The 10,976-nt window shown below is 35.3% G+C and overlaps 1 protein-coding gene across 1 annotated transcript; it reads left to right on the forward strand.

Moving 5' to 3' along the window:
- Positions 1–568: 568 nt before the first annotated feature.
- BNIP3L (BCL2/adenovirus E1B 19kDa interacting protein 3-like) lies at positions 569–9,954 on the forward strand. The gene is made up of 5 exons (XM_009884134.1): positions 569–765; positions 2,518–2,590; positions 4,401–4,504; positions 5,298–5,447; positions 6,709–9,954. Exons 1-5 carry the CDS (start codon positions 599–601, stop codon positions 6,755–6,757), a joined length of 543 nt encoding a protein of 180 aa, XP_009882436.1. The 5' UTR covers positions 569–598; the 3' UTR covers positions 6,758–9,954.
- The last annotated feature ends 1,022 nt before the right edge of the window (positions 9,955–10,976 follow it).

Consider the following 10,976-nt stretch of genomic DNA (forward strand, 5'->3'; position numbering starts at 1 on the left):
ATGGCATTGAATGGGTGGTGTTTGTTAGAGGGCCAGGGCAAAGAAAGCCAAATGAGGCCTGAGAACGGCAGTCTGATGTTTATAAAAATCAGGGTGTAATTCGGGGCCTTTGGAAGTAGAGGGAAGAAGGAAGATATAAAATAGCAGATGGGGGAATGATATAGAGAAGGGGACTTGGGGATGAAAATTTTGTTTCAAAATGGAATGTAGAAGTAGAACAGGGAAGCGGGGTTGTTAGTGTAATTGAGTGATACATAGATAATTGAAGCTTCAAACTGCAGAGAGAAACGTGACCTGTTAAAAGTATTAATAGTTGAGGAGAGAGGGGACGTTTTATTTGACTCGCTCCAGAGGTACGTAGCAACAGAATGTAACTTTTTAGGGGTGTTTTTGTTGATAAAAGAGGAAGAAACAAGTCACTCCTGTCTCACGTACATGTTTATGAGCTTTCTCCCAGTAGAAGTGTAGGTTATCTGAATTCACCATATTCATGTTTTTTTTCTGTGTGTAATTGATAAACTTAAGATGGGTTTTAGTTCCACTGCTTTTAATGAAATGACGTCTGGCTTGCCCAACAGGTTCCTGGGTGGAGTTACAGATGAACGGCAATGGCAATAGCAACGATAATGGCAATGGGAAAAATGGAGGTCTGGAGCATGTCCCTTCATCATCCTCCATCCACAATGGAGACATGGAAAAAATTCTCCTGGATGCCCAGCATGAATCAGGACAGAGCAGTTCAAGAGGTAGTTCCCACTGTGACAGGTAAAGAAATGTTTGATGTCCTACATGTAATTTATTGCAGTTTTTATCCTGTAGATGTTAGTGAAGGGGTAAAGATTTTTCTCGGGCTTAAGTTTGTCGTGCTCCAGTATTTGGAGTACTTGCTGGCTCATGATAACGGGTTATCAAATAAGACACCTGACGTGAAAAACACATTGTTGTTACAGAAAGCTAAGGAATCCAGGAGTGGGGAAGTCACATCAACACCACAGTTATATTTCATGTTGTTATAAATCATGTATGGTTTAAAGAATATCTCGTTTTACTGGCTTATTACTAATAATGTTATGTACCTGTGCTTTATATTTAATAAAGGATAATAAAAGGTATTGCTGGACTTAACAGAAAAAAAGTTTCTCAGAATTTGTACTCCTTGCTTTCAATATTCTACTTTTTCTTTGAGAAGGCAAAATATTTCTTACCTAACGATATAATCCTTCAAGGCACATGTGAGCATTATGATATTCTTATGTGTTCATTACACCTTTTTTTCTAGAAAGTTTTGGGGCAGTGTTGGAAATCCTTGAGCTGTCTCTTTATATAATTTTAGCTGTCTTTCTGCTCCTGCCTCCTTTGTTTTTGCTGAATGAATGCTGTCTAACTCTCATGTCTACTGTGTAGTTTATATGAAGTGGGTGATCAGATATAAATCTATGTAAAATTAGTTAGGTCTGATTTAATTACTGAATGTAGTAGACTGTTTTGAAAATAATCCATATGAGTATTTCAAGTAGAATTGTAACATTTATAGAAAATAAAGTTTGTTATATCTCTGTTCCTAAGAAACTAGCTGTAAGTAGTTTAGTACTTCCCAGTCCAACCAGGAGTGTTAGCTAGGTGATGGTTGTATAGCTTCTTTTACTAGCATAGGATTCTTTCAGTCATTACCTGTGTTTTAAGTGAATGAAGAAAGATTCCTTCTTTTCCTCAGACTTCATTTTCCACCTGTTAACTTTTTGGTAATTCTTTTCCACTTTTGACAGTTGAATTAACATACAAGAAAAGGGAGGTACTTTGACATTTAGCATTCTTTTCTAAAAGTTATAAACAGCAAGTTGCTCTTTAAGTGTGGTGTTTTGAATTCTTTTTGGATGTTTCTAAATGCACTTTTTTCATGAAAGCGTAAGTCAGGTTAAAAAGATGCCCTTAGTGTTTTAATGAGAGAGACCTGTATTGGGGCATCAAACAATATTTTGTATTGTTCCTGACTTAAATTCTCTAGTGTTTCCTTGGTTGAGGTGTGATAGGTGAGATTAATTGCTTGAGTAGATTACCAAATTATTAATATTCAAAGTGAGGCTAACAAGGGGAATATGTATTCTTGTCAAGCATTAAAAAAATATTTTGACGTGTGATGTTTCTATATGTAATGGTACAAAAAGAGGTATAATTCACAATACTGGCAGTGTTATCTAAAAGAAGGAAGGGTTCGACATCTTTTGTGCTGTGGTTGAAGTTTTGGGCAATGCTTTCTTTGCTTCATTGGAGGGACAGTCAACCCTGTGGTGAAAGGTGGGTTTATAAATGGGGGAAAAAAAAAAAAAGAATGATTTGGGAAGACTTTCTAATACTGATGTATGTGATCTGAAGGTTAATGTAGTCTGTAACTTATCTAAATAGTGTGCAGAAGTGCATGTGGAAATGATTCAATTGAGATGCTGTTTATGCTAATGATTCTTTAGGTGACAGAATGTAGTATGACAAAATGACATAATGAAATCAATTTCTCTTTAGCCCTTCACCTCAAGAAGATGGACAGATAACTTTTGATGTGGAAATGCACACAAGTAAAGACAGTAGTTCTCAGGTATTTCCTTCATTAGCTTTTATAATGCATTACCTTTTAAAAAAGACTTTGAAGCTGTGGATATTGTGTATAGATCATATATTTATACAGATCGGTATTGGAAGTACTTGAGGGGTAGAGCAAGCTCTGTGTCATGTCAAAAGGTCTAAAATGTTACACATTTTACATGTCAATAAAAAAGCACATTAAACTATGGCTTTCCAGCAATTTTTTCTTTCATTCTGAGACCCTAAACTTTGCTGTTACCTGCAGTACAAGCAAATGAGTTATAGAAACCTTATTTATTAAAAATTCGGAGGTGTGTCATTTGGGTAAGGCTGTTTCCTTGTCTCGTATTTTGTTCCTGCAGGTTTTTACTCTTTTTTTTTTTTTTTATCAGAACTTCATATAGTACCTTCCTGTAAATAGGTATAGTAAATACTTTTTGTGAGCTCAAGCTTATGTGAGTTTAACTAAATTATCTTTTCTTTTAAGAGGTCATTTTCAGAATAAAGTTTTATCAAGTTAAAACACATTCCAGAACATTATTTTAACAATGAGGCAGGGTTAGTAAAGTTTGTTTAGGCTTGCATTCTGTATTAATTGAAATTTGACTTGTAGAGATTAATAGCTTTGGAATGAGGGGAAGAATGAGGCTCCATCTCTAAAGCTGAGAAGTGCCCTGTTTAGTAGCAGTCATATTATTGTTTAACACTCTGCTTAAACTGTGTGTCAAACCTGTTTTGTTTTTGAAATGTTTATATTTCTGCACAAGATTTCAGGGTATTCAGTTTATTGCTCTACAGATAGTCAGCTCACATGATAGTGAGTAATCTCTATAATGCAAACTGAGAGGAGACTAATGCTGAACTCTTAGTTTGATCATTTAATAGAATTTGCTGTCTTCAGCAGTATAAATAAAAAGCATTCCTGGAAGAGTGAAACCTGGCATTTAATTTTGTCAAAGACCTGGCGGAACAGTAGGACTGTTGCACTTCTGCCCTATAGAGCCTGAACGATCTGAATGAAGTTGTTGGTTAGGGCTGCTTTCTCACTTCTGTGACTGTCGTATTTGGTTACTTCTGCTTTTGGTATGGTTCCCACTGCAATGTTGTAAGTGCTTTATCTTATTTTACTAAGTGTCGCTCAGGAAATGGTTTTAATACTAAGGAGTAGTCTGTACCAAAGTCAGTGGTGTTCTCTAGTCTTTCTACTCTATTTTTTTCCTATATGGTAACATTTGCATCTAATGATGTAATGTTAAGTGTTTGCATCAAGACAGTTGTATTGAGTGCTTGCCTTTCCTTACTTCATCTGGGCCACACCCAGTAGAAGCTGCTAGTTTTAAGTAATACAATTTTTAAATGACTAGTAGCACTTTTAAAAAAGTCACAATACTGTTTTTGAAATGGTTTTTTTTTTGCAATCTTTCTGTGCTTTATCCGTGTTCTCTACACTTTAAATCAAATGCCATCAACTTAAAGTTTTTGCCATTTTTTGTTTAATATTTTTTGCATAATGCTGGTTTACTATACTTAGGATTAAAATAATCCTTTTTATTTAGTTTAAAAAAAATCCAAACAAACAACTTGCAATGATGTTGAAGTCCTGGATATAGTAATAAAATTTGTGCCGTACTGACTTCTGCAGATCCTCCTGTTAGCATAATAGAATCTCTTCTAAATAATCAGTAGTCCAAGAGCACTTGCTTGTTTATCAGGTGCCACCATTTGGTGCTTATCATTCTACCACTGTTGTTGCTGCTTTCAATTTAACACCATAAGGAGGAGCTAATTGAGTGTTACAAGGGTTGTCCCCTGTCTGTTTTCAGTCTGAAGAAGAAGCAGTAGAAGGAGAGAAGGAGTTGGAAGTTTTGAAGAAAAGTGCTGACTGGGTGTCAGACTGGTCAAGTAGGCCTGAAAACATTCCTCCCAAGTGAGTTAAACTCTTTTTTAATGATTGTTCTCTTATATGAAGGAGAAAAGAATCATAGGTCACAATTGCATGGAATTATTCTGGCTCTCCAAATAAAATCATCTTAGAAAAAGATCTGTTTCTCTTTGGGGAGGCTACAAAAAGTCAAAACAATGAAGTATGAAAATCTAAATAGCAACAGAATTATATTTTTATTGAAAGTAATGTAGATCACAGCAAGCTGATTACAAAGTTTCTTGACAAAATTAAAATTACTGGGAGAGCTGGGTACTTGAAGCTGGGATTCATGGGATTTAGTTTTGGCTTACTGATTGAAATAGTGTTGAGCTACTCTCCTAAATTCTCTGTACCTTTTTTTCTTTCTATGTAAAATATGTAATGTTCATCCACGGAAGGGGAAACGTTGAGATCCTTGAATGCAAAGCACTTCTATTAAAATAGAGGATGCTGTCTAAATCTGGCAGACTTCTGTGTCTCTGATTGGAACAAAAAATGAGGCTCTTGCTAACAAAACACATCCTGAAATTCCCTCTCTCGGACCTACCTCTCTCTTCAGCTACTGCTCCCTTTGTCTCTATACTGTCTGTGTAAGTGGTCTCTCCACAATACCTCCTATTTTTCTCTTTGATTCCTTACTCTCTGTAAAGGATATCTTGCTTTGATCTCTAGCTCTTTGTACTTTTTTAAAAAATGTTCCTACAGAGATCTGTGCATTTGTGTGCAAAAGAAAAGAAAAATGGAAAGAAACAAAACAATCTTGTTGAATTTTTCCTCCCTCCCCCTCTTCTTTCAGGGAATTTCATTTCAGACATCCTAAACGTTCAGTGTCTTTAAGTATGAGAAAAAGTGGAGCAATGAAAAAAGGTGGCATTTTCTCTGCAGAATTTCTTAAGGTTTTCATTCCATCTCTGTTCATATCTCATGTTTTGGCTTTGGGACTAGGGTAAGTATTAACCTAATTCTCACTTCAACTTTTGCATCTGGCTTTGCTTTTCCACTTTGCTTGTATGTCAGGTGCCTGCTGAAAAGGGCTTTATCTAGAATAACTAGAGCATTGTTGCACCTTGCTCAAGATAGATTTGGTGCATTTTTCTGAAATGTGGGAAAACTTTGCTGCAATTAAAACTTTGCAGCCATTAATATGTTTCATTTCTAGAATAGATCAAGTTTCTTATATTGAAAATGCATGGATTATCATGAATTTCGCAACTAACCTTTGCAATTATAACATGTGCCATTTGACTATCTGCTCCTTGTACTTAAATGATTCAAGTTACAACGTAAGAATAGAATAGGTGGAAAACTGCTGTAACTTTCACTAACCATTACAAGACCACAGTGTACAAGTTATGATGCTGAAGTTCTTTGTATGGCACATACTCTGTAATGTTCAATGTCTAATGCTGCAGTTGTGTGATATTACTGAAAGTCGAGGTTTGAATACTTGATACATGAAATACTGGACGTGTCCTGCAAGATCAGCCGTGACTCTGCTCAGCAATGCTTTCATTGCCCGCGTAATCCAACATAATCTCTGAGCTTCCTTAAGTCCTTACGTTATGTTTATCCATCTTATGTTCTTTGTGATGGGGGCAAAGACATGTACTCAAAATATGTTTTTATTTAGCTTCATATTTATTTCTGGGAGTGTAGTTCAAGTGTTTCTTTAAATTCTTGTAGACTACCACATAAATAAGGAGGGTAGAATATATGGGAATACATTGTATGATATTTGTACAACAGAAAAATTGTATATTTCTGCGACGAATTAAATCTTGCCTGGATTTATTTGTTAGAGGTCAGCGTTTGCGTAAATCCTCGCTGCTCAGTGTTTTAAACCTCACTCCCTCCCTTTATAGGCAGTACTTTATTTGTTTTACCATAATAATCTGGGAGCTGTCTCAGCTGTTCAGGAGCCCATGTGTCAGGTACTCTACAAACAACACAAAAGCTTTTGGACCGGGGTTTTCAAATGAGCTTTACACTGGAAGAAACCGACTTTTACTGAACGTTGGTAGCATCGGTTCTTCTAGGCTCATCTGAAAATCTCGCTCTTTGTTTTTATAAAGGAGAAGTGAAGTCCTTGGAAGAATCTCATCAGGCTTAATTGAAAGACAAGCTAGTATAGCTGAGTGCATGAGGGCTGTTTGGAAAACAGGGAGTATTTCTGTGAAATACGATATGCCTTATACTTTTTATTTCAGCATCTACATTGGAAAACGACTGACCACACCTTCAGCCAGCACTTATTGAAAGATGGAGTGCAAAACCTGGAAATCCACGTGACCTGTGAAGGTGTTACTGTCTCATTTAGTACATTTGACTTGAGACCATTTTAAGCATGACCCTGACTTCACCCTTTCCTTACATATCCAGGTTTTTGCTAACTCTGGAATTCAGTATTGTGTTGGAACTCTGTTGAGGTGTTTCGCTATACACATTCTTTCCCTCTCTCCTCCCATTCTCCTGCCTCTTGGCCTGCAAGACACGTCAGAGTTGCTGAACGGAGTTTACAACTGTCTATGTGTTGCAAGGGCTTCTCTCAATGCAAAATGCCACCAGCAAGTTTTAATTTTATCAGTGATGCTGTTGCCTCCTTAGTGCAACCTGACTAAAATTGCAGTTGTGCATGGTATAAATGTTGACTCTATTATGGTGATAAAATTAACAGTCTCTTTGGAAGAAAATTATTGATTGGAGTGAAAACGAATTTTTCTCCTTAAAAACAAGCTGGTTGTTAAATAAACTAAGAAATCACTGGCAATAAAAAACAGTTTAAATCAGCTTTTGGGGGAATTTACATGGCCCCTTGTATTGGCTAACACCATTTGATTTGCAGGAGGCAAAGACTGCATAAATTTTAAAGTAGGATACCTAAATCCATCAGCATATTTTAATATTAGGTAATTGTTGTAATCTTGTCTTTTCTATGAAGTCAGCTCCTTATTCCTTGTAGGAAAACCTGTCTGATGCCTAGATAATATTAGAAAAATTGCATTGTTTGCATGTGAAGAAGCTTTTCTTTTCCTTACATGTTTTCTTAAGGGAAAATTTTGAATGTGAAATTTTCCTTTTAAAAGTAGTTTTAAATTAAGGAAAAACCCAACAGCTGTAGGTGTAGTTAGACTCTGTATAAAAGAATATGATTCTGTTTGTTGTGGAACCATTTACAAATATGACGATATGGCAATTTCAGAAGGTAAAGCGTTTGACCTATCTTTAAAGGGGACAATCTTGCAGGTGTGTAGAGATTCAGAAGTTGTAAAGCTCTGAAATGTCTTCTGCAAATGAGTTTTCAATATTCCTATCTCACTGTTTACTGTACAATCTCCTTTGGGGATACATGGAATCTGAAAGTCACTCGTGATGTCTCATGTTAGATAGACTTCTCACTAATGTTGTTGAACTTTTATCTTAGGGAACATTAAGCCTTGTCCTCCTTCAGTGACACTTCTTTTCAAAATGTGAAGCTTTAGTACCAAATTGTTACAAAGCATTGGGACAGTCCTGTCCTTAAATAGATTTTATTGGATTTCAGAACATGTAGCATGACTCTGAAGGATAGAATACTCTTTTTTTATATATATATGAATATATAAAAAATATGATATAGACTTTAATACTAAGTATTTAGGGAACCAATGCTAATTTTAAGACTAGCAAAAATCTCATTTAAATAAAAACTTTAGTAGGCTGACTTGTAGAAAATGGTAAGAAAATATAGTCAGCCAGTTTGGAGAGAACAGCTACCTATAATTGTTTGCTTGCATCAGACTTTATAAAGTTGATTATTTGATATAGCAGTGATCGCTTGAAACAGTTGATGCATAGAAGCTGAATCCCAATTGAAGTTTGATTTAAAAGAACTTACTTAGCTCCCAGGAAGTAAAAAAAGTTAAGTATAAATCCACTGCTAAACTGTATTTATTTTTATTCTCTACTTCTGAATGCTGTTAGAGAATGCTTTCAGGGTGAAGGGGCAGTCTAACAAAAAATTCTGTTGAAGACGTCTGCTTTATTTTCTTTTAGTTGTGAATACTGGTGGCACTTGAGTTGCCTACAACTGCGTATTTGTTTTGAGCGTGGATATTGGGTTTCACCCAAAGATGGGGGAGGGAAGGGGGAAGTGGTGAAGGGTGCTTTAGATAGTATCAAGTACATCATTTTACAGTCCTAAAAGCTGAGGGGACAGGGGAAAGGCTGAAACACTTTCAGTTCTAATTGCAGCACCTTGTTTTGTATGGAAATTGGAATAGTGGAAAAATAGATTTTTACTAAGTAGGGAGTACTTTTTTTCAAAAAAAAAATTACCCCTTTCTAAATTAAAAGGTAATTATTCTTCAGAATATCTGATAAATAATATTGCAAGCTTGTGGCTAGAGTATCAACACAGCTTAGAATATCTGAAGAAGCCGTGAAGTAAAAATTGTGAAAACTATAGATGAGGAATGGATACGTGATCACTGTACCACTTGCTATGATACAATGCAGTATTTATTGATACCCTGCTATAAGCTTTGGATGAAAGTCTACAACTTCTTGTTTTACAATGAACAGAAACAGATTGTTGTATAATTTGAAAAGGGGTTTCAACTATTGATAGTTGAAGTTTTGTTAAGATAAATGTTGTTTAAAAAGCTTTATACCTGTTTACAGTTTTGGAAAAAAATTGCAGGCTTCTTTTTTCTTACATTCAGTGAAAACTGGCCTAGAATATTTGTAAATAGGATCAAGAAAAAAAAATGCATAAACTCGCACATTAAAAATGCAGCAGGCTAACTTAACTGCAGCAAATGCATATTTACTTACTGTTTTAAAAAGTGAAAGCTGAAGATTGTTAGAAATTCAAATTTTTTAATTGACATTTGTTGAAATATTGGAGTTAACTGAGCCAAAGTGATTATGCATTCTTCATAAATTAGTTAGCACTTTGTAACATTATATACAGTTTACAGTACATGTATAAGTTGTAGCTTATAAACATTTTGTGCCATTAAAGCTCTCACAAAACTGGTTGTCTGAAATTACTTCATGCTGCGCCTTTCTTCTTTCTTTTATTTTCTCTATTTTTACAGGACTGTTTTGTATAATGTTTTGTGGAACTATTGTGTTCTGGGTTATATGAACATTGAAGCTGCTGTTTATAGACTGGAATAATTTTTTGAAAGATTGCATGGGTTTGTTTTTTTTTTAAGTGACTTGGGATCATCCGCTTCTTTTCCTGAAGCCCTTAATAAAAATACTTCCATTGCCAGCAATGTATACCTGCGCCAAGTCCTCCAGCACCTTGTTAAGGAAAACTTTTAAAGCAAAATAATACAGTGGCATATGAAATGTAAAGCAGAATTGATGAGATTTTGTATAATTCGTCAACTCTATTGTACTCCTTGTATTTCTCTTCTGTTTCCTAATTCTGTTAAATATGCAGATTAAAGAATAAGGGATATAAACCCTAGTTGTTAATCTGCCTCCATATTCTTGGTTCAAGAGCACTGTTTTTTTTCTAGGAGTATCATGTGAAGAGTTACTCATTCTAAATGTGAAATGTCATTGTTCTGATACTGTTACTGCCCATTTTAGTTACCTAGTGATTCTTTTACATGTTTTAATGTAAAAAAACAGAACTTTGGGATTTATTTATTTTTTGTCTGAGGAATAAGATAGATAAAACTATGAAACCTGCTTTCAGAAAGTTTAGATGTCTGAGACTTACAGTGAAACTTGGGCTTGAAGTTTTGAATTACTGCTACTTTGAAACCACTTTGGAGAGCAGGGCTGCGGGGGTTTTGAGCAGATTCTCTACAGCCAACTGAGATAAACACATTTATTTAGTAGGTGTTGCAGGAAAAATGTCATTGTGTGCTTCAAAACCTTTTTAGTTGTAATGCAATGTTTTGCGAAAGAGTAAAACCAAGATATTATTGCATAAAGCAGCAGTATCTTTGCACTGAGATTATTCTGGTCTGAATCAAATTTTGAGGGAGTTTGAGGACTGTCGTCTTTTAATTCTTACACAAGAGTGTTAAAGTAGAAACTGAAGAGAAAGGATTTATTTGCATACTTAATTTAGAGCAGCATAGCGACATTACTTACCTGTTCAACTAAATGCAGTGTACTGGACAAATGAGCTGCGTAGTGTCTTGCTTTCCTCTGTAATCAGCACAAAGTGTGTTTCATATTACGTTCCGGGAAAGTTGCCTTCTACCTTTACTTAACTACCATGCATCTAGAGATTTAGCTAGGTTAGCTAGTCACGTGAGACCAACAGGGGATGCTAAGTCCTACTCAGACTCTGTTTTCAAAGTTAACTGTATACATATGAAAAGATGAGAATTTACTTTGAATTCTATGTTTTATGAAGAACTATATAAAAATGTTATTTATACCTTTGTGTGTGTGCGCGCATACATGTAAAAATTCTGTCTAATAATGAAATCCTGATTCTGTGCAAGTGTCTGTAGGATCTTTGCCC

The sequence above is a fragment of the Charadrius vociferus genome, unplaced genomic scaffold (genome assembly GCF_000708025.1).
Source record: "Charadrius vociferus isolate BGI_N301 unplaced genomic scaffold, ASM70802v2 scaffold384, whole genome shotgun sequence".
NCBI classification, from domain to species: domain Eukaryota; kingdom Metazoa; phylum Chordata; class Aves; order Charadriiformes; family Charadriidae; genus Charadrius; species Charadrius vociferus.